Raw genomic sequence first — 24,085 nt, forward strand, 5'->3', positions numbered from 1 at the left:
ATATAATAATCGCGTTTACTCTAAGAGTGGTGCTGACGCATTTCGTTCCCAATTTGTATATAGGGCAGCTGACAGAGTGTGAGTGTGTACACACGCCGTGGAAAGGGTTGGTATATAGCGGGTTGTGTTGGTGAATGGATATACGTTTCTGGTGACGTCACGAAAGTTAGTATCAGCTTGAAAAAGTGGCCCATTCGGAGGAAAGCTGCACGATCTATGAGGGAACGCGTGCGCTTTGAGGACTTGGCGTTGCGAATTCCATACGTAGCATCAACCTATTCTTCACTGCCCGGTTACAAAGCTACCATGCTATTCGGGCACGTAGTTATAATCATGACTTATATACTCAAGGTGCGACAATAATAAATCACAGTGCAGCTAATCGTGTTCTTATATTGCTCCAATAAATGTGCGAAAGGATGAATCGAAAAGATTAGATAAGTGATCATTATTACATCGTCTTAGGCCGGGAAATATATGCATCCTAGCGGCAGCTCTGTATGACATATGATCGTAAATATTGATGTACCGTATTTTTCACTTCCTTAATTATTGTGAATCACGGATGGGGAGAATTAAAATTTGTTCAAAACCCAAGGCGATTAATATACGTAATGCTCATATCCATATTATGAATAGAAAATCATTTAAAATTCTTGCTCGATTCCCTGCGTTGTAGATAGTTATGTATACGTACTGCATTTGTTGCGAAATGATTCGGCGATAATATTATTTACATAATTAGGATACTACAGTGTTCAATTAAACAGTGTTCCAATTACAACCACAAAGTAAACGCAAGTTAAAGATAATTAATCGTGCGCATGCAGTGTTGTGTGCAAGTGCGAATGTTGCGAAAAGGTTCTTCGTCACCAATCTTGAAAAAACGTAGTGCAAACAATTTGAATTATAGGCACCGGTTGATTTAACTTCGTGCCCGCATCGTGCATTATATGCCTTGGCCGACGTCCACCTATATGATGAAATTACAGCTGTTAGTTATCGAAACAGACTACTGCTGGAGGAAAGCTCTGCTTAGGTGAGTGATAATGGCATGCATAATTTAAAAAGACAGAGTATATACTCCTATACGTGAAAAATAAGTGGGAGTAATTTACGAATTCGAATTCCAAACAGATTATCAACCCGTAGTATCTGGCAAATGATGTTTGTATAACTAGATTAGCTATCTCTGTCTCACGATAATTCGCTATCCATGTATATGTTTATTTATTCTATTTGCTTGCACGACGTTCTCGGAGCGGGCATCAATACATTCCTTTTTTGCTTGCAAAAATGCACGCCCAGAGCTTCGCTGCAGTCTGCAGGGGGCAGTAATTGTGCGTGGATCGTCCGGTCGGTTCATCCAATTTCCGACACCTTTTTCCTGCAGCATTTCATCCGTTTTCCGTACTTTCTTAATCGGCAGTCGATAACATAGATTTTCATAACTCGCCTGTGCATATTCATCACGCAGCTCTTATGGAAATTACCGACTCTTTCTCGAGTCTTGTTCTCCTCACTTCAGACCCTTCAGACTTTGGCCGAGTTCGGCGTCTCTCTCTACGTCGGTTCCGTCGGTTCACAGCCGCGAACGGCCATGTTTACGTCGCGTCATTCCTTTTTTCTGTTTGTTCATTCTTTTTTTTTTCCTATCAAGCGTAGTCATGTCATGTTGCCCGTATATGCGGCAGTGAGCGAGTGGCAGTGAGTTAAAAGACTTTGTCCGCTGCAGCGCAGCGCGGCAGCAGCAATTGTCAGGCATTAATAATGGCTCTTTTGTGTTTATGCTACATATGTACGCGCGAGGGGTTCAACGTGTGATAATGTGTGCGTTTAGTTAAAGGACTTGGAACGTCGTAGACGAATCAGTGCGCCTCGGATACTCGCTTCCTCTCGCGGAACGTTGAAATTCTCCATATAAAACACTCGCCTCCTTATCCCGCCCGTACTTTTTGCGTTGGTTAGTTTTCCGTGCCTTCGGATTTCCACACTTGCTATATCGCCCACAAACCTAGGTACATGTGCACCTAGCAGTACACGGTACACACGTACGACGAAGAAGTAAAGCATACGATATATGTAGTAGTTTGCCGTATCTGGTAATACTGTGGTTTGATACTCGCCTTTAGTTAACGTTTTCTGCATCGGCAACTACTTTGTTTATCGTTTCGTACGGCGAATCTCACCAGTGATACGGTTTCTTTAATTTCCTTAGCTAAATGCTTGCCATGGACTTCTCCGAACGAGTATAATTAATTGTCGTTCAGTGTTAATCGTCTAGTATACCAGTATACATATTTATACACCTATTTACATATTATAATATAATACGCGGTCAGTGCCTGAGTAAAATGCATAAATTAAGGCTACCTGTCAAGGTCGAATTACCCACTGCGTTAACCAGGTAATGAGGAAGCCTAATTAACAGGTATTAACACTGTATTTACATCACATATTCATAGTGTACAACAATATGGCATGTAACACAAGGACCTCTTGCTCATTAGTTCAAATCATATGCTGCAGATGCTGCTATATTAATTACATGCAATGAATTCCACAGTTTGATCAGACAATATTTTCTTGTTGATCTTTTACCATGACTCGTGACAATTCACCAAATGAATCATATTCACTCTTGACTACGACGCGTGTGACAAAAATAAGCACGATTACACCTATTTGGTATTCTTTCATGCCCTGTTGTTCAACTGTTTTTACTCTTTGGTAGTCAATTTTTGTCTAACCTTATTTACCGCTAAATAAAATTTGCTACTCAACTTTACGTGGTCGTTTTCAAAGTTCATAATTGATAAACTTCTCAAAATATTTCAATACTTTTCACCATATGCTGCAGGTTGTGTAGTGTTATTTATTATAAATATAAAATTATCTTTGGTCTCTGACAGCGTAAAAACCCGGTTCACTCATACCGAGCGGTCGAAGATTACAGTGGAATAATCAATAACAGATTTTCCGTCAGATAGTATATATAGATAAAGTTGGAGCATCGTAAAATGTTTTGTTGTTGTAGTCGTAGTTCAGATAAAGTTTTCGTATCAGATTTAAAAGTTGTTCGCGACTTTCTAAGAATGTGTTTCCATGGAATATACATTTTCTACTGTTTTACAGTTTTTGGATTTTATCAAGTTTCACGAATTTAGATGTTGCATATATTTTTCACCGTATTATCAAGATTTATGCCAGCAAATTGGCGCCAAGTACCCGTAGGTTGGCTTAAGTTCTTGCCTGCATCACGGTATCCTGAAACCAGCGAACATTTTTCTATTAAATTCACAGGATTCAGAAATCTTGTGCACATGATATCACTTAATTGATTTGATCATAATCTGTAGAGTGATTCCGGGGATATTAAGTCTCAAAGTTGATGAAAAATGACACAAGCCTTCGTCTACTTCATCTTCTCCGCTATATTTTTATGAGACGGCCACATGAGGCCTCGATATGTATCGAATGGGTACATGAATCGACTTCATCTTACATTACATGACAATATTTCTCTCTTAATAGTCTGGAAAGAAGTATAACTAGGGTTTTCAAAATGCTATAAAATTAATAGATCATGCGAATTTTGTAATCTGATTTTTATGAGTACTTTGTAACAGATTGATCGAATGATTTCTTGAGTGCTAGGTTATCAACGATGTACGTATCATGTACGTATCAAGGTTTTATCATGTACCCATTAGTTACATATTAGAAAATGTTAGAGTGCTTGGAATTACTTTATATTCAATTTTGATCGATAGTTCTTGAGTCTCCTCTTGTTAGCGATCAAAAGTCAGACTAAGATCTTTATGTGAGTGGGTTTCTTATACTTGGAGATTATATCAATAGCACTGGTTAATTCAAACTTTATACCTTTAAGTAATTAGTTCTACACGAATACCTCCGTTGAAAGAAATGTGATTTTAAATTTGCTAATTATGATAATTTATTTTGACCATCGAATAGTTCCTCTCCAGGAACAACATTCATATATTATATGTTGATTCGCCCATGCAATCACTTACACAACAAAATTTCGAATGTCGATAATAAATGTTGTCTTTGCAACTCACTAGAAATTCCTCTTATACGGAAATGAATCAGTGATCGCTGTTTTATTTTTGCTTATCTTATCAGTAGGTTACCCAGACTCCAATTGTTTGCATACTATTGTATAAGCCTGAGGTTATAGTTAGTTTCATACATAGATAGACGGATAAAAGTGTGCAATTAAAGTTGAGGGAAAATCATGGAAGATCCAGAGTTTATACTCGCTCTCTAAATCTAGCTAGGTCAATTCACATACTGATTATTCACATTATGTATATTCTATATCTAAATTTTACCAATCTTGCCTCCCTACCTTTTTATTAAACTCATAAATTTCATATCGTTCTACAATAATAATAAGTAGGCATTATTGCAGCACCACTGTATCTCGTGAGTTCTTGTTGCCCATTTGGCCTTTCACTTGATCTTGACAAATTGAATCTACCCACAGAGAAGTTTGGACAGACGTTGGATAGTACTTATTGTAAGAGCAACTTACTATTTAGTTGAACGGATTCTTTAGAATGGTGTAATGTTCAGTGCATCTCTCAAGCTTAGAAAGTTAAATATTTTATACAGTTATTTCTACGTAACGTAGTCATTATTAAATTATGGAGGAAAGTGTCTGTTCAATTTACACCGTAGAATTGTGAGTGGTAGTTTATACCATTTTTCGATCCATATAAATCGAGTGTATCGAGTAAATTTGTAGTAAAAGATTGAAAAGCCCACTCTCCTGACCCCTTGCAAGATTGCTCAGGAATGAAAGAAGCGTAAACTTGTACTGCTTTTGTGACCTTTGTTCAATTGTAACATGGATGATAAGCATTGCTCTTTTCAGGATGGTATTAGACCCAAAGACAACAAGCTTACACAGTGATTACGGAAGTTTTGATCGTCCATTGGGAGGGGTTGAGGGACACGAAAGAGACGTAGAGGCTGCGGTGGATGGAAGTAGCAGTGGAATGGCACAGTCAAGCGACGTTTATCAGCGGCAACCTCTTCTTCCCGGAGCACCGACTAAAAACAAGGATAAAGGGTGGGGTGGCATCAGCAGCAGCTCTGAATACTACGAGGATGACGAAGATGACAAGATCGATGGGCTCGGGCACATAAGGCATCCCAATGTACCAAACGGATCTGGGAGCGATATAGTTAAACTTGACATACCTGCACCACTAAGAGAAGAACCTCGGTTCCCTAAGGAGAAATGGAAAACTCTTCTTGGTAAGAGTGATTAAATGTGATCAAATCTATTCAATCTTCAGTACAGTTGTCAATTTTTAACATTCCTTGTATTTTTACAGCATTCTTTTTCATGGTCGTCAATTTCATACTCACTACTGCATCTCTTGCCATGGTTCACGAACGTGTACCAGACCGTGCAACGTACGGACCTCTTCCTGACGTAGTATTGGACAACCTAGTTTCTCAAGATTGGGCGCTCAACGTTTCGGAAATTCTAATTATGATCGTCTCCAACTCTGCCATGGTTTTTATTATTTTTCACAAGCACAGGTAACAATTGAACTTGTTCTGTTGTCTTTATCGATTGGGTGATTACTCCTCACTCAATAAAGTTAATCATCACTAATTTTTCTGGACAGATTCATAGTCTTCAGACGGATATTTTTGCTCATGGGTTTGCTCTACATGATGCGAAGCGTTACGATGTATGTAACAGTTCTGCCAGTCGCTAGTAAGACCTACTATTGTAGTCCCAAAGCGAACAACTCCAGTCCGTTAGTTATCACTAAGAGGGTACTACAGCTTATCTCTGGGTTTGGATTGTCAATCAATGGAAAGCACACGTACTGCGGAGATTACATCTACAGCGGACATACAGTTGTTCTTGTTCTTAGCTCCCTTATCATAAAGGAATGTAAGTGATCTTCGACTCTGCCTCTGCAATTTCTGCAAAAACAAATCCGAAAATTTACTAATTTTTAATGAAATATTAGAACAGTCATGTCTATTCTTGTTTCGATCCACTTCATGGAAACACGTTATTCCCATTCCATAATGTACTCAGTCGAATTGAAAGAAATTCTTATCTTTAACTTATCACTTTGCAATAAATCCCTGGCTAAATCTTGAACGTTACTTGTTGTGATCTAGATTCTCCAAGACGATGTCAGCTGATCCACTGGTTAGCAGGACTGATGGCACTCGTTGGCATAATAATGGTTTTGATTGCCCATGGCCATTATACTGTCGACGTCCTCATAGCATATTACGTTACTACACGTTTGTGGTATATTTATCATACATTGGCCAACAACCCGTACCTAAAAGTGAGTTAAATATTTCTCACATTAATGTTTAATGTCTAATTGTCGCTTTCTTATTTGCAGTGGGTTAAAGGTAATATTTGCTTTATACATCTTTGACTTTTCAGCAACATGGACCCAACAACTTTTTGGCTCGTTTATGGTGGTTTCCAATGTTTAAGTACTTTGAAAAAAACGTTGGTGGCACTGTGCCGAGGCAGTACGATTGGCCTCTTCCGTGGCCCAGAAGATTTCTTGCCAAGCATCCAAACCGAGACAGTTAATATCTACCTGAGGATTCAGAGGCGATAACCGCAGCATTGGCGTGATATATTTACTGTATATATACATACATATATACGTGGGTACATTAGGTATATTAAATGTCTCTGGTAATGAATGGTGTGTATAATAATTAATATTAAATGTATGTAAAAACATTTTGTAACCTAAAAAACTTGCGTGTAGAAGATTTACTTGGCGCCAAGTGAATCACCGCTTTTTTTACTTTGCCCAAAATATTCATCGGTGTTATCGATTGTCGATTTATGCTGTGAAAAATATCTCAGTCTTGTCAGTCACAATGTATTTTCCTTTATTTAAGATAGAGTCTGCTATTGCGTTTTTTTATAAATTTTTTTATTCAACGGTCCTGTTTATTTTATTTCCTTAGATGTTATTTTTCTTCGCTTTTTCAATTATTTTCGTCGTTCTTCAAAGTATCCGAAAAACGTTGCGCTCTTGATAACTGACAGGAAAGTATTATCTGTTTATTTACAAGGATCTGTTGGAAATAATTTTAATTCTTGGAACGCGTCACAAAATTTTCTAATACCCTAATCTTCTGTGTATAAAGTGAAGTTCGTAATATACCACATATATATATATATTTAAAAAATATATTTAAAAAATCCTTCCATGCTGTAAAAAAAGATTATATACCGTTGACTTATCAAGCAATCGCAAGTGCTTCGACGATTGTAGTATAAGTATATTTTAAGTGTGAAATGCGTGTCACGCAGTCAGATGTTTTTGATTGTGTGTGGTGAAGATACTGATTTAAACATAATTTAAAAAAAAATAGCACTCTTAACGAGTTAATTTTGTTCTTAGTACTGTTTCATGTTTAGTGTTTGAATATGTCTAAAAAAATTTAAATGAAAAAACAAGTCAAGTTATTGCCCGCACAGGCAAAATTCTTTGTATACATGAATATCGTTCTATTAGTCGTCACAAGAATTTAAGTTAAAACAAAAAGAAAATTGATTGTGATATTCATAATTAAATTTAATGCACATGTGTGCCGTATAAGAAACATGACTGCAATTTTAAGTGTAGTATCTACTACGAATTGTCTAAAAGAAGATCATTTGTCAGCTCCTATTTTACTGTTAACTAAACTATGCGACTAATATAGAGTATGTATACGTATGTATTAATTTTGATTTTGTTGGAGATTTGATAGAAAAGAAAGTGGCAGAAAAAGAAAAAACTTGCATACACGCGTTCGTGCAATTAAGTCAAATACTACTTCTCACTTCGATAGCTTTCCAAAAACAAAGACAAAAACAAAATTAATTTTAAGAGACTTTGTATCTAACACCAAAATAGAACACCTGGACCTCTCTGGGATACAAATACCGAACTTTCGCGAGAACTATGAATAGCTGAAGCAAAAACTAAGTTGACGTTTGTCAAGCGATTTTGGAAGCTTGAGAGTTTATTCTTATTCTCTTGAGCGCTATAACCAGTCGTCAGAATTTATAGTCAAGTGATAATTATATGATATTGATTCTCATTATTATCGTACGATATAGACGAAAAGAAAAAATGCTCAGCTTTTGAACAGTGATCCGAATTTCATCAAGCGCCTTTAACAGAAAATATATTGTGTAAATTCAGTCGGGCATGGCCGGTGTGCGTGACTTTCTATTTATTCTCTTAGTCAATTAAATAATTAATTAACGCAACCCGTGATATGATTTCATCGTTTCATGATGAATTGTCCGGGCAGTTCTTCATTCGCATTGTGATTTCTTTATATTTCGCAAACGATATTTTTTTTTTTTTTATGATTGTTTTCATATTGTTCATAATATGGTAAGATTTATCTGTTGTTTTTGTACTCACCATTGCATTATTCAGTATGTTCTAGAAACAGACTACCATAACAATGATTTGTTATCGGTACAACGAAACTGAATAATAGTGTTAATGAATGATCAGACGAGAAAGAAAAAAATATGTGAACATATGGGTCTAAAACTTCAGTTTATTAGTAGATTTTTAATACCTACAATATGAGCTTAATGAGTTATCGCGTGTTTTCCCCAGCTATTAATGTCTATCCTTGTTCAATGATTCTGTCTTATGATTTTTCTTTTTTCTTTTATAGTTTTAGCTTACGGATATACAGGTTTGAATTTGTAAGAAAACGAAACTGTTAGTTTTTCCTTACGTTCAGCCCTATCGTGAGCCGCCGCTGTCTATTTATAGTACTAAGCTGTAAGTGTGAATGACAAGTAGAGAGCTGAACTTCAAACGAATAGACACATTGAACACGAATAAAATAGAGTTTTCTGTGCATTAGGAGTGTTATCAATGTATATATATACAGTTTAAAATGATACCTTTTTGAATTAAAGGTTCGTGTATTTTTGTGTTTTGAAAGTAATTTTTTTTCGAGAGAGAACGAATGGAAAAAGAAAAAAGTTATGTACAATACAAAGATTTTGAAAAATAAAAATGATATTATACAACTATATTCAAAATATTAGAATACAAAATTTGGATGTGTCCACGTGGAAACATGAGTCGACAATAAATTCGTGTTAAGAATTTTCGCCAAATTATGTACTGTACAACTTTTTGATACATTGACGATTTCAAGAGTTAACTTTGTGAATTGTTCTTTTTTTTCCCGGTTTATAGGGTTTTGTAATCTCATGCATATTATTTGATGCAAATATGTCTCTGCATTCTTCTGGATACTTGGATATCTTTCTAAGCCAAACTGATCATAGGTTATTTGAATGATGATCTTGAAGCCACCTACCATTGACTTTCTGATATTTTAGATTACCTCAGCGTCCGAATTTTCAGTAACATATATTGCAGATTACATGACAATGTTTTAATCATCAGACTAAGCAATAGGTAGCAATTGTCATTATGTTTCTGTTATAATAAAGAACCTTTCGTCCACTTACATTTTCACGTGGACACTCTGAAAAATTATAGATTTATATTTTTTCATGCAGATATTTGTTGGATAAATCGTTAATATGTAATTTGATTACTATTATACCAGAAAAACAACCGTATGCAATGTAAATAGTAAATCTAGATATTCATGTACACACGCAAAAATATGGTATACATGTATAATGTATATATATGTATATACAAATATAAATATAATAATACCCATTAAAGCATGACAGCTTTTCGGAATGATTCGCTTTAAATGGATTCAAACATTTACTTACTTTTGATGATGATCATAGTAGTGTTTTGATATTTATACAAAACGTAAATAGAGAGCTATATCCTCACTTGGATACCATTGGATTTGCGCAATTGTATTTCGGTTCATTATTATCTACTGCATATGTACATATATTTTTTATAGTACATTCGTAAGTTGTAATACATTTAATATTTCACAGAACAAAAATTTATCCTCACTATTCTTTATATACTGGTTTTCACTATGAATTTATTGTTCTTAATTTATGATATTTATTAGATTTTCCATGAATTCACGGTATGAAATTAGCCAGAAATTAAATGTTGACCTGATTTATTATTATTATATATTCGCACATGATATCTAATCTACAGATCTTAATACTAATGGCGTTATTTTTCTTTATACTTTAAAACATACATGTCATTTAATAATGGACTTCGACTTTCATAACTAATGTAGAACAAACTGTTTCCGTCTCGTGAGAGACCTAGAAACTGTCGAACCATATAATACAGAACATCCAAACTGACTAAATATATGAGCCATAGAAGTGATGATGACCAAAAAATTCTGTTTATGGCTAAGGACGTGAAGGTAGGTTCGTCGGCCTCTTCAGCCTTAAGAATATGACATACACATTACAAAACACTGTTGTTAGTGGTATGCGACGGTATAATACACATATTCTGTAAAAGATTGATTATAAGAACTACAAGAGGTCGTGGAATAAAATTCAGTAAAATTGAAATTATCTTGAATTTATCTCTTGTTACTACGGTCCCAAGAGATTTAGATGCATTATCTCCATTCCTAATGTTCGAACAATATCATTGGAATTGAAGCCAGTATATAACACATTTGGTGACCAAAAATGGACGACAGAAGACTGCCCGTTCTGATTGGAGATTATAACGTTATTTTTGGGAACGAACGGAACTAACATAAAATGAATAGTTCAAACGCTGTATAGATGATGTTTTTCAACAGAAAACAATTGTTGTCTTACTGTCAAACTTAGTCTTGAGTCGCTTCGACCAACAAATTGGAAAAGACAGCCGAATAACGGTGTGAGAATTTGGTTGTATTTTCACGGCTGTTGGTCACAGAAGATTCTAGATTCATTTTTCAGATTTTGAAGGGTGAAATGAGTAGAAATAGAGCCCTACATATCATTTCTAAGCAGAAAATATTTCGGATCCAAACATTGCAGACAAAAGTATGCTGACACCTTTGCATTTGCTTACCATTTTTTGACGACTGTAAAAAATTCTGGAAACAATTCTTTGATGCACAATTTCAAGATAATTTTGTAGCAGAAATCAATTGCGCGCAGTTCGAACACGCTGGGAGAAACAAATCTAGAGTCACGGTCTGAAAACGGAAGGCACCCTTTTGTCGATTCTCTGCTACTCGTCCTTTTGACGAGTTTTCTGAGTTCCTGGGGGTCCAATTAGTCCAAAAAGAGTCGGATGCATCGATTCCGAGACAAAAGATTATTAACTCGAAAGAAACAGTAGGGCTAACCCCTTTGGATTTTTGGCCTAATTTCGACGACTTTGAAAAGTGCTGCAATAAAATCTTTCAGGCCCTATTCCGACGTAATTTTGCGAGAGGAATCGATTGAGCGCAGTCCCAATACGCTGCAAGCAATAGCTAGAGAGTTACAGCCAAAAAACTCGTGATTTTCATCGTCATTTCTTTGCTGCTGGTCCTACGCTTATTTTAAGGTGTTTTCTGAGTTCCTGGGGGTCAAATTACTCTATAGATAGTCATACAAATCGATTCTGAAACGACAAAATTTTGGCTCCGAAAATGAGCAAAAAAGTAAGGCTAACCCCTTTGGATTTCTGGCCAAAATTTTGACGACTTTGAGAAGTGCTGCAATCGAATCTTTCAGGCCTTATTCCGACGTAATTTTGAGAAAGGAATCGATTAAGCGCGGTCCCAATACGCTGCAAGCGATAGCTGAAGAGTTACAGCCAAAAAACTCATGATTTTCATCGTCATTTCTGTGCTGCTGGTCCTACGCTTATTTTGAGTTCCTGGGGGTCGAATTACTCTAGAGATGGTCATACAAATCGATTCTAAAACGACAAAATTTTGGCTCCGAAAATGAGCAAAAAAGTAAGGCTAACCCATTTGGATTTTTGGCCAAAATTTCGACGACTTTGAAAAGTGCTGCAATAAAATCTTTCAGGCCCTATTCCGACGTAATTTTGCGAGAGGAATCGATTAAGAGCAGTCCCAATACGCTGCGAGCGATAGCTGGAGAGTTACAGCCGAAAAACTCATGATTTTCATCGTCATTTCTTTGCTGCTGGTCCTACGCTTATTTTGAGGTGTTTTCTGAGTTCCTGGGGGTCGGATTACTCTAGAGATGGTCATACAAATCGATTCTAAAACGACAAAATTTTGGCTCCCAAAATAAGCAAAAAAGTAAGGCTAACCCCTTTGGATTTTTGGCCAAAATTTCGACGACTTTGAAAAGTGCTGCAATAAAATCTTTCAGGCCCTATTCCGACGTAATTTTGCGAGAGGAATCGATTAAGAGCAGTCCCAATACGCTGCGAGCGATAGCTGGAGAGTTACAGCCGAAAAACTCATGATTTTCATCGTCATTTCTTTGCTGCTGGTCCTACGCTTATTTTGAGGTGTTTTCTGAGTTCCTGGGGGTCGAATTACTCTAGAGATGGTCATACAAATCGATTCTAAAACGACAAAATTTTGGCTCCGAAAATGAGCAAAAAAGTAAGGCTAACCCCTTTGGATTTTTGGCCAAAATTCCGACGACTTTAAAAAGTGCTGCAATAAAATTCTACAGGCCGTATTCCGACGTAATTTTGCGAGAGGAATCGATTAAGCGCAGTCCCAATACGCTGCGAGCGATAGCTGAAGAGTTACAGCCCAAAAACTCATGATTTTCATCGTCATTTCTTTGCTGCTGGTCCTACGCTTATTTTGAGGTGTTTTTTGAGTTCCTGGGGGTCGAATTACTCTAGAGATGGTCATACAAATCGATTCTAAAACGACAAAATTTTGGCTTCGAAAATGAGCAAAAAAGTAAGGCTAACCCCTTTGGATTTTTGGCCAAAATTTCGACGACTTTGAAAAGTGCTGCAATAAAATCTTTCAGGCCCTATTCCGACGTAATTTTGCGAGAGGAATCGATTGAGCGCAGTCCCAATACGCTGCGAGCGATAGCTGAAGAGTTACAGCCGAAAAACTCATGCTTTTCATCGTCATTTCTTTGCTGCTGGTCCTACGCTTATTTTGAGGTGTTTTTTGAGTTCCTGGGGGTCGAATTACTCTAGAGATGGTCATACAAATCGATTCTAAAACGACAAAATTTTGGCTCCCAAAATGAGCAAAAAAGTAAGGCTAACCCCTTTGGATTTTTGGCCAAAATTTCGACGACTTTGAAAAGTGCTGCAATAAAATCTTTCAGGCCCTATTCCGACGTAATTTTGCGAGAGGAATCGATTAAGCGCAGTCCCAATACGCTGCGAGCGATAGCTGAAGAGTTACAGCCGAAAAACTCATGATCTTCATCGTCATTTCTTTGCTGCTGGTCCTACGCTTATTTTGAGGTGTTTTCTGAGTTCCTGGGGGTCAAATTACTCTAGAGATGGTCATACAAATCGATTCTAAAACGACAAAATTTTGGCTCCCAAAATAAGCAAAAAAGTAAGGCTAACCCCTTTGGATTTTTGGCCAAAATTTCGACGACTTTGAAAAGTGCTGCAATAAAATCTTTCAGGCCCTATTCCGACGTAATTTTGCGAGAGGAATCGATTAAGCGCAGTCCCAATACGCTGCGAGCGATAGCTGAAGAGTTACAGCCGAAAAACTCATGATTTTCATCGTCATTTCTTTGCTGCTGGTCCTACGCTTATTTTGAGGTGTTTTTTGAGTTCCTGGGGGTCGAATTACTCTAGAGATGGTCATACAAATCGATTCTAAAACGAGTATATTTTGGCTCCCAAAATGAGCAAAAAAGTAAGGCTAACCCCTTTGGATTTTTGGCCAAAATTTCGACGACTTTGAAAAGTGCTGCAATAAAATCTTTCAGGCCCTATTCCGACGTAATTTTGCGAGAGGAATCGATTAAGCGCAGTCCCAATACGCTGCGAGCGATAGCTGAAGAGTTACAGCCGAAAAACTCATGATTTTCATCGTCATTTCTTTGCTGCTGGTCCTACGCTTATTTTGAGGTGTTTTTTGAGTTCCTGGGGGTCGAATTACTCTAGAGATGGTCATACAAATCGATTCTAAAACGACAAAATTTTGGCTCCGAAAATGATCAAAAAAGTAAGGCTAACCCCTTTGGATTTTCGGCCAAAATTTCGACGACTTTGAAAAGTGCTGCAATAAAATCTTTCAGACCCTATTCCCACGTAATTTTGCAAGAGGAATCGATTAAGCGCAGTCCCAATACGCTGCGAGCGATAGCTGAAGAGTTACAGCCGAAAAACTCGTGATTTTCATCGTCATTTCTTTGCTGCTGGTCCTACGCTTATTTTGAGGTGTTTTTTGAGTTCCTGTGGGTCGAATTACTCTAGAGATGGTCATACAAATCGATTCTAGAACGAGTATATTTTGGCTCCCAAAATGAGCAAAAAAGTAAGGCTAACCCCTTTGGATTTTTGGCCAAAATTTCGACGACTTTGAAAAGTGCTGCAATAAAATCTTACAGGCCCTATTCCGACGTAATTTTGCGAGAGGAATCGATTAAGCGCAGTCCCAATACGCTGCGAGCGATAGCTGAAGAGTTACGGCCCAAAAACTCATGATTTTCATCGTCATTTCTTTGCTGCTGGTCCTACGCTTATTTTGAGGTGTTTTTTGAGTTCCTGGGGGTCGAATTACTCTACAGATGGTCATACAAATCGATTCTAAAACGACAAAATTTTGGCTTCGAAAATGAGCAAAAAAGTAAGGCTAACCCCTTTGGATTTTTGGCCAAAATTTCGACGACTTTGAAAAGTGCTGCAATAAAATCTTTCAGGCCCTATTCCGACGTAATTTTGCGAGAGGAATCGATTAGGCGCAGTCCCAATACGCTGCGAGCGATAGCTGAAGAGTTACAGCCGAAAAACTCATGATTTTCATCGTCATTTCTTTGCTGCTGGTCCTACGCTTATTTGGAGGTGTTTTTTGAGTTCCTGGGGGTCGAATTACTCTAGAGATGGTCATACAAATCGATTCTAAAACGACAAAATTTTGGCTCCCAAAATGAGCAAAAAAGTAAGGCTAACCCCTTTGGATTTTTGGCCAAAATTTCGACGACTTTGAAAAGTGCTGCAATAAAATTCTACAGGCCCTATTCCGACGTAATTTTGCGAGAGGAATCGATTAAGCGCAGTCCCAATACGCTGCGAGCGATAGCTGAAGAGTTACAGCCCAAAAACTCATGATTTTCATCGTCATTTCTTTGCTGCTGGTCCTACGCTTATTTTGAGGTGTTTTTTGAGTTCCTGGGGGTCGAATTACTCTAGAGATGGTCATACAAATCGATTCTAAAACGACAAAATTTTGGCTCCGAAAATGAGCAAAAAAGTAAGGCTAACCCCTTTGGATTTTTGGCCAAAATTTCGACGACTTTGAAAAGTGCTGCAATAAAATCTTTCAGGCCCTATTCCGACGTAATTTTGCGAGAGGAATCGATTAAGCGCAGTCCCAATACGCTGCGAGCGATAGCTGAAGAGTTACAGCCCAAAAACTCATGATTTTCATCGTCATTTCTTTGCTGCTGGTCCTACGCTTATTTTGAGGTGTTTTTTGAGTTCCTGGGGGTCGAATTACTCTAGAGATGGTCATACAAATCGATTCTAAAACGACAAAATTTTGGCTCCGAAAATGATCAAAAAAGTAAGGCTAACCCCTTTGGATTTTCGGCCAAAATTTCGACGACTTTGAAAAGTGCTGCAATAAAATCTTTCAGACCCTATTCCGACGTAATTTTGCAAGAGGAATCGATTAAGCGCAGTCCCAATACGCTGCGAGCGATAGCTGAAGAGTTACAGCCGAAAAACTCGTGATTTTCATCGTCATTTCTTTGCTGCTGGTCCTACGCTTATTTTGAGGTGTTTTTTGAGTTCCTGTGGGTCGAATTACTCTAGAGATGGTCATACAAATCGATTCTAGAACGAGTATATTTTGGCTCCCAAAATGAGCAAAAAAGTAAGGCTAACCCCTTTGGATTTTTGGCCAAAATTTCGACGACTTTGAAAAGTGCTGCAATAAAATCTTACAGGCCCTATTCCGACGTAATTTTGCGAGAGGAATCGATTAAGCGCAGTCCCAATACGCTGCGAGCGATAGCTGAAGAGTTACGGCCCAAAAACTCATGATTTTCATCGTCATTTCTTTGCTGCTGGTCCTACGCTTATTTTGAGGTGTTTTTTGAGTTCCTGGGGGTCGAATTACTCTACAGATGGTCATACAAATCGATTCTAAAACGACAAAATTTTGGCTTCGAAAATGAGCAAGAAAGTAAGGCTAACCCCTTTGGATTTTTGGCCAAAATTTCGACGACTTTGAAAAGTGCTGCAATAAAATCTTTCAGGCCCTATTCCGACGTAATTTTGCGAGAGGAATCGATTAAGCGCAGTCCCAATACGCTGCGAGCGATAGCTGAAGAGTTACAGCCGAAAAACTCATGATTTTCATCGTCATTTCTTTGCTGCTGGTCCTACGCTTATTTGGAGGTGTTTTTTGAGTTCCTGGGGGTCGAATTACTCTAGAGATGGTCATACAAATCGATTCTAAAACGACAAAATTTTGGCTCCCAAAATGAGCAAAAAAGTAAGGCTAACCCCTTTGGATTTTTGGCCAAAATTTCGACGACTTTGAAAAGTGCTGCAATAAAATTCTACAGGCCCTATTCCGACGTAATTTTGCGAGAGGAATCGATTAAGCGCAGTCCCAATACGCTGCGAGCGATAGCTGAAGAGTTACAGCCCAAAAACTCATGATTTTCATCGTCATTTCTTTGCTGCTGGTCCTACGCTTATTTTGAGGTGTTTTTTGAGTTCCTGGGGGTCGAATTACTCTAGAGATGGTCATACAAATCGATTCTAAAACGACAAAATTTTGGCTCCGAAAATGAGCAAAAAAGTAAGGCTAACCCCTTTGGATTTTTGGCCAAAATTTCGACGACTTTGAAAAGTGCTGCAATAAAATCTTTCAGGCCCTATTCCGACGTAATTTTGCGAGAGGAATCGATTAAGCGCAGTCCCAATACGCTGCGAGCGATAGCTGAAGAGTTACAGCCCAAAAACTCATGATTTTCATCGTCATTTCTTTGCTGCTGGTCCTACGCTTATTTTGAGGTGTTTTTTGAGTTCCTGGGGGTCGAATTACTCTAGAGATGGTCATACAAATCGATTCTAAAACGACAAAATTTTGGCTCCGAAAATGATCAAAAAAGTAAGGCTAACCCCTTTGGATTTTTGGCCAAAATTTCGACGACTTTGAAAAGTGCTGCAATAAAATCTTTCAGACCTTATTCCGACGTAATTTTGCGAGAGGAATCGATTAAGCGCAGTCCCAATACGCTGCGAGCGATAGCTGAAGAGTTACAGCCGAAAAACTCGTGATTTTCATCGTCATTTCTTTGCTGCTGGTCCTACGCTTATTTTGAGGTGTTTTCTGAGTTCCTGGGGGTCAAATTACTCTAGAGATGGTCATACAAATCGATTCTAAAACGACAAAATTTTGGCTCCCAAAATGAGCAAAAAAGTAAGGCTAACCCCTTTGGATTTTTGGCCAAAATTTTGACGACTTTGAAAAGTGCTGCAATAAAGTCTTTTAGGCCCTATTCCGACGTAATTTTGCGAGAGGAATCGATTAAGCGCAGTCCCAATACGCTGCGAGCGATAGCTGAAGAGTTACAGCCGAAAAACTGATGATTTTCATCGTCATTTCTTTGCTGCTGGTCCTACGCTTATTTTGAGGTGTTTTCTGAGTTCCTGGGGGTCGAATTACTCTAGAGATGGTCATACAAATCGATTCTAAAACGACAAAATTTTGGCTCCGAAAATGAGCAAAAAAGTAAGGCTAACCCCTTTGGATTTTTGGCCAAAATTTCGACGACTTTGAAAAGTGCTGCAATAAAATCTTTCAGGCCCTATTCCGACGTAATTTTGCGAGAGGAATCGATTAAGCGCAATCCCAATACGCTGCGAGCGATGGCTGGAGAGTTACAGCCGAAAAACTTATGATTTTCATCGTCATTTCTTTGCTGCTGGTCCTACGCTTATTTTGGGGTGTTTTCTGAGTTCCTGGGGGTCGAATTACTCTAGAGATGGTCATACAAATCGATTCTAAAACGACAAAATTTTGGCTCCGAAAATGAGCAAAAAAGTAAGGCTAACCCCTTTGGATTTTTGGTCAAAATTTCGACGACTTTGAAAAGTGCTGCAATAAAATCTTTCAGGCCCTATTCCGACGTAATTTTGCGAGAGGAATCGATTTAGCGCAGTCCCAATACGCTGCGAGCGATAGCTGAAGAGTTACAGCCGAAAAACTCATGATTTTCATCGTCATTTCTTTGCTGCTGGTCCTACGCTTATTTTGAGGTGTTTTTTGAGTTCCAGGGGGTCGAATTACTCTAGAGATGGTCATACAAATCGATTCTAAAACGACAAAATTTTGGCTCCCAAAATGAGCAAAAAAGTAAGGCTAACCCCTTTGGATTTTTGGCCAAAATTTCGACGACTTTGAAAAGTGCTGCAATAAAATTCTACAGGCCCTATTCCGACGTAATTTTGCGAGAGGAATCGATTAAGCGCAGTCCCAATACGCTGCGAGCGATAGCTGAAGAGTTACAGCCCAAAAACTCATGATTTTCATCGTCATTTCTTTGCTGCTGGTCCTACGCTTATTTTGAGGTGTTTTTTGAGTTCCTGGGGGTCGAATTACTCTAGAGATGGTCATACAAATCGATTCTGAAACGACAAAATTTTGGCTCCGAAAATGAGCAAAAAAGTAAGGCTAACCCCTTTGGATTTTTGGCCAAAATTCCGACGACTTTAAAAAGTGCTGCAATAAAATTCTACAGGCCGTATTCCGACGTAATTTTGCGTGAGGAATCGATTAAGCGCAGTCCCAATACGCTGCGAGCGATAGCTGAAGAGTTACAGCCCAAAAACTCATGATTTTCATCGTCATTTCTTTGCTGCTGGTCCTACGCTTATTTTGAGGTGTTTTTTGAGTTCCTGGGGGTCGAATTACTCTAGAGATGGTCATACAAATCGATTCTGAAACGACAAAATTTTGGCTTCGAAAATGAGCAAAAAAGTAAGGCTAACCCCTTTGGATTTTTGGCCAAAATTTCGACGACTTTGAAAAGTGCTGCAATAAAATCTTTCAGGCCCTATTCCGACGTAATTTTGCCAGAGGAATCGATTAAGCGCAGTCCCAATACGCTGCGAGCGATAGCTGAAGAGTTACAGCCGAAAAACTCATGCTTTTCATCGTCATTTCTTTGCTGCTGGTCCTACGCTTATTTTGAGGTGTTTTCTGAGTTCCTGGGGGTCAAATTACTCTAGAGATGGTCATACAAATCGATTCTAAAACGACAAAATTTTGGCTCCCAAAATAAGCAAAAAAGTAAGGCTAACCCCTTTGGATTTTTGGCCAAAATTTCGACGACTTTGAAAAGTGCTGCAATAAAATCTTTCAGGCCCTATTCCGACGTAATTTTGCGGAAGGAATCGATTGAGCGCAGTCCCAATACGCTGCGAGCGATAGCTGAAGAGTTACAGCCGAAAAACTCATGATTTTCATCGTCATTTCTTTGCTGCTGGTCCTACGCTTATTTTGAGGTGTTTTTTGAGTTCCTGGGGGTCGAATTACTCTAGAGATGGTCATACAAATCGATTCTAAAACGAGTATATTTTGGCTCCCAAAATGAGCAAAAAAGTAAGGCTAACCCCTTTGGATTTTTGGCCAAAATTTTGACGACTTTGAAAAGTGCTGCAATAAAGTCTTTTAGGCCCTATTCCGACGTAATTTTGCGAGAGGAATCGATTAAGCGCAGTCCCAATACGCTGCGAGCGATAGCTGAAGAGTTACAGCCGAGAAACTGATGACTTTCATCGTCATTTCTTTGCTGCTGGTCCTACGCTTATTTTGAGGTGTTCTCTGAGTTCCTGGGGGTCGAATTACTCTAGAGATGGTCATACAAATCGATTCTAAAACGACAAAATTTTGGCTCCGAAAATGAGCAAAAAAGTAAGGCTAACCCCTTTGGATTTTTGGCCAAAATTTCGACGACTTTGAAAAGTGCTGCAATAAAATCTTTCAGGCCCTATTCCGACGTAATTTTGCGAGAGGAATCGATTAAGCGCAGTCCCAATACGCTGCGAGCGATGGCTGGAGAGTTACAGCCGAAAAACTTATGATTTTCATCGTCATTTCTTCGCTGCTGGTCCTACGCTTATTTTGGGGTGTTTTCTGAGTTCCTGGGGGTCGAATTACTCTAGAGATGGTCATACAAATCGATTCTAAAACGACAAAATTTTGGCTCCGAAAATGAGCAAAAAAGTAAGGCTAACCCCTTTGGATTTTTGGTCAAAATTTCGACGACTTTGAAAAGTGCTGCAATAAAATCTTTCAGGCCCTATTCCGATGTAATTTTGCGAGAGGAATCGATTAAGCGCAGTCCCAATACGCTGCGAGCGATAGCTGAAGAGTTACAGCCGAAAAACTCATGATTTTCATCGTCATTTCTTTGCTGCTGGTCCTACGCTTATTTTGAGGTGTTTTTTGAGTTCCAGGGGGTCGAATTACTCTAGAGATGGTCATACAAATCGATTCTAAAACGACAAAATTTTGGCTTCCAAAATGAGCAAAAAAGTAAGGCTAACCCCTTTGGATTTTTGGCCAAAATTTCGACGACTTTGAAAAGTGCTGCAATAAAATTCTACAGGCCCTATTCCGACGTAATTTTGCGAGAGGAATCGATTAAGCGCAGTCCCAATACGCTGCGAGCGATAGCTGAAGAGTTACAGCCCAAAAACTCATGATTTTCATCGTCATTTCTTTGCTGCTGGTCCTACGCTTATTTTGAGGTGTTTTTTGAGTTCCTGGGGGTCGAATTACTCTAGAGATGGTCATACAAATCGATTCTGAAACGACAAAATTTTGGCTCCGAAAATGAGCAAAAAAGTAAGGCTAACCCCTTTGGATTTTTGGCCAAAATTCCGACGACTTTAAAAAGTGCTGCAATAAAATTCTACAGGCCGTATTCCGACGTAATTTTGCCAGAGGAATCGATTAAGTGCAGTCCCAATACGCTGCGAGCGATAGCTGAAGAGTTACAGCCCAAAAACTCATGATTTTCATCGTCATTTCTTTGCTGCTGGTCCTACGCTTATTTTGAGGTGTTTTTTGAGTTCCTGGGGGTCGAATTACTCTAGAGATGGTCATACAAATCGATTCTAAAACGACAAAATTTTGGCTTCGAAAATGAGCAAAAAAGTAAGGCTAACCCCTTTGGATTTTTGGCCAAAATTTCGACGACTTTGAAAAGTGCTGCAATAAAATTCTACAGGCCCTATTCCGACGTAATTTCGCGAGAGGAATCGATTAAGCGCAGTCCCAATACGCTGCGAGCGATAGCTGAAGAGTTACAGCCGAAAAACTCATGCTTTTCATCGTCATTTCTTTGCTGCTGGTCCTACGCTTATTTTGAGGTGTTTTTTGAGTTCCTGGGGGTCGAATTACTCTAGAGATGGTCATACAAATCGATTCTAAAACGACAAAATTTTGGCTCCCAAAATGAGCAAAAAAGTAAGGCTAACCCCTTTGGATTTTTGGCCAAAATTTCGACGACTTTGAAAAGTGCTGCAATAAAATTCTACAGGCCCTATTCCGACGTAATTTTGCGAGAGGAATCGATTAAGCGCAGTCCCAATACGCTGCGAGCGATAGCTGAAGAGTTACAGCCCAAAAACTCATGATTTTCATCGTCATTTCTTTGCTGCTGGTCCTACGCTTATTTTGAGGTGTTTTTTGAGTTCCTGGGGGGCGAATTACTCTAGAGATGGTCATACAAATCGATTCTAAAACGACAAAATTTTGGCTCCGAAAATGAGCAAAAAAGTAAGGCTAACCCCTTTGGATTTTTGGCCAAAATTTCGACGACTTTGAAAAGTGCTGCAATAAAATCTTTCAGGCCCTATTCCGACGTAATTTTGCGAGAGGAATCGATTAAGCGCAGTCCCAATACGCTGCGAGCGATAGCTGAAGAGTTACAGCCCAAAAACTCATGATTTTCATCGTCATTTCTTTGCTGCTGGTCCTACGCTTATGTTGAGGTGTTTTTTGAGTTCCTGGGGGTCGAATTACTCTAGAGATGGTCATACAAATCGATTCTAAAACGACAAAATTTTGGCTCCGAAAATGATCAAAAAAGTAACGCTAACCCCTTTGGATTTTTGGCCAAAATTTCGACGACTTTGAAAAGTGCTGCAATAAAATCTTTCAGACCTTATTCCGACGTAATTTTGCGAGAGGAATCGATTAAGCGCAGTCCCAATACGCTGCGAGCGATAGCTGAAGAGTTACAGCCGAAAAACTCGTGATTTTCATCGTCATTTCTTTGCTGCTGGTCCTACGCTTATTTTGAGGTGTTTTCTGAGTTCCTGGGGGTCGAATTACTCTAGAGATGGTCATACAAATCGATTCTAGAACGACAAAATTTTGGCTCCCAAAATGAGCAAAAAAGTAAGGCTAACCCCTTTGGATTTTTGGCCAAAATTTCGACGACTTTGAAAAGTGCTGCAATAAAATTCTACAGGCCCTATTCCGACGTAATTTTGCGAGAGGAATCGATTAAGCGCAGTCCCAATACGCTGCGAGCGATAGCTGGAGAGTTACAGCCGAAAAACTTATGATTTTCATCGTCATTTCTTTGCTGCTGGTCCTACGCTTATTTTGAGGTGTTTTCTGAGTTCCTGGGGGTCGAATTACTCTAGAGATGGTCATACAAATTGATTCTAAAACGACAAAATTTTGGCTCCGAAAATGAGCAAAAAAGTAAGGCTAACCCCTTTGGATTTTTGGTCAAAATTTCGACGACTTTGAAAAGTGCTGCAATAAAATGTTTCAGGCCCTATTCCGACGTAATTTTGCGAGAGGAATCGATCAAGCGCAGTCCCAATACGCTGCGAGCGATAGCTGAAGAGTTACAGCCGAAAAACTCATGATTTTCATCGTCATTTCTTTGCTGCTGGTCCTACGCTTATTTTGAGGTGTTTTTTGAGTTCCTGGGGGTCGAATCACTCTAGAGATGGTCATACAAATCGATTCTAAAACGACAAACTTTGGCTCCCAAAATGAGCAAAAAAGTAAGGCTAACCCCTTTGGATTTTTGGCCAAAATTTCGACGACTTTGAAAAGTGCTGCAATAAAATTCTACAGGCCCTATTCCGACGTAATTTCGCGAGAGGAATCGATTAAGCGCAGTCCCAATACGCTGCGAGCGATAGCTGAAGAGTTACAGCCCAAAAACTCATGATTTTCATCGTCATTTCTTTGCTGCTGGTCCTACGCTTATTTTGAGGTGTTTTTTGAGTTCCTGGGGGTCGAATTACTCTAGAGATGGTCATACAAATCGATTCTGAAACGACAAAATTTTGGCTCCGAAAATGAGCAAAAAAGTAAGGCTAACCCCTTTGGATTTTTGGCCAAAATTTCGACGACTTTGAAAAGTGCTGCAATAAAATCTTTCAGGCCCTATTCCGACGTAATTTTGCGAGAGGAATCGATTAAGCGCAGTCCCAATACGCTGCGAGCGATAGCTGAAGAGTTACAGCCGAAAAACTCATGATTTTCATCGTCATTTCTTTGCTGCTGGTCCTACGCTTATTTTGAGGTGTTTTCTGAGTTCCTGGGGGTCGAATTACTCTAGAGATGGTCATACAAATCGATTCTAAAACGACAAAATTTTGGCTCCGAAAATGAGCAAAAAAGTAAGGCTAACCCCTTTGGATTTTTGGTCAAAATTTCGACGACTTTGAAAAGTGCTGCAATAAAATCTTTCAGGCCCTATTCCGACGTAATTTTGCGAGAGGAATCGATTAAGCGCAGTCCCAATACGCTGCGAGCGATAGCTGAAGAGTTACAGCCGAAAAACTCATGATTTTCATCGTCATTTCTTTGCTGCTGGTCCTACGCTTATTTTGAGGTGTTTTTTGAGTTCCTGGGGGTCGAATTACTCTAGAGATGGTCATACAAATCGATTCTAAAACGACAAAATTTTGGCTCCTAAAAT

General features: G+C 38.7%; 1 protein-coding gene across 6 annotated transcripts; it reads left to right on the forward strand.

The window, feature by feature from the left end:
• Positions 1-801: 801 nt before the first annotated feature.
• LOC124416731 (phosphatidylcholine:ceramide cholinephosphotransferase 2-like) lies at positions 802-8,154 on the forward strand. 6 transcript variants are annotated; one of them, XM_046897997.1, is made up of 6 exons: positions 802-1,039; positions 4,904-5,289; positions 5,370-5,580; positions 5,670-5,944; positions 6,181-6,356; positions 6,461-8,154. In XM_046897997.1, exons 1-6 carry the CDS (start codon positions 954-956, stop codon positions 6,614-6,616), a joined length of 1,290 nt encoding a protein of 429 aa, XP_046753953.1. In that variant the 5' UTR covers positions 802-953; the 3' UTR covers positions 6,617-8,154. The 6 variants fall into 6 exon arrangements, with proteins under 6 accessions (XP_046753953.1, XP_046753999.1, XP_046753962.1 ...); XM_046898043.1 differs by lacking the exon at positions 802-1,039 and adding an exon at positions 1,689-2,064; XM_046898006.1 differs by lacking the exon at positions 802-1,039 and adding an exon at positions 2,219-2,407.
• Positions 8,155-24,085: the final 15,931 nt, after the last annotated feature.

The sequence above is a fragment of the Diprion similis genome, chromosome 1 (assembly GCF_021155765.1).
Source record: "Diprion similis isolate iyDipSimi1 chromosome 1, iyDipSimi1.1, whole genome shotgun sequence".
In the NCBI taxonomy this organism is placed as follows: Eukaryota; Metazoa; Arthropoda; class Insecta; order Hymenoptera; family Diprionidae; genus Diprion; species Diprion similis.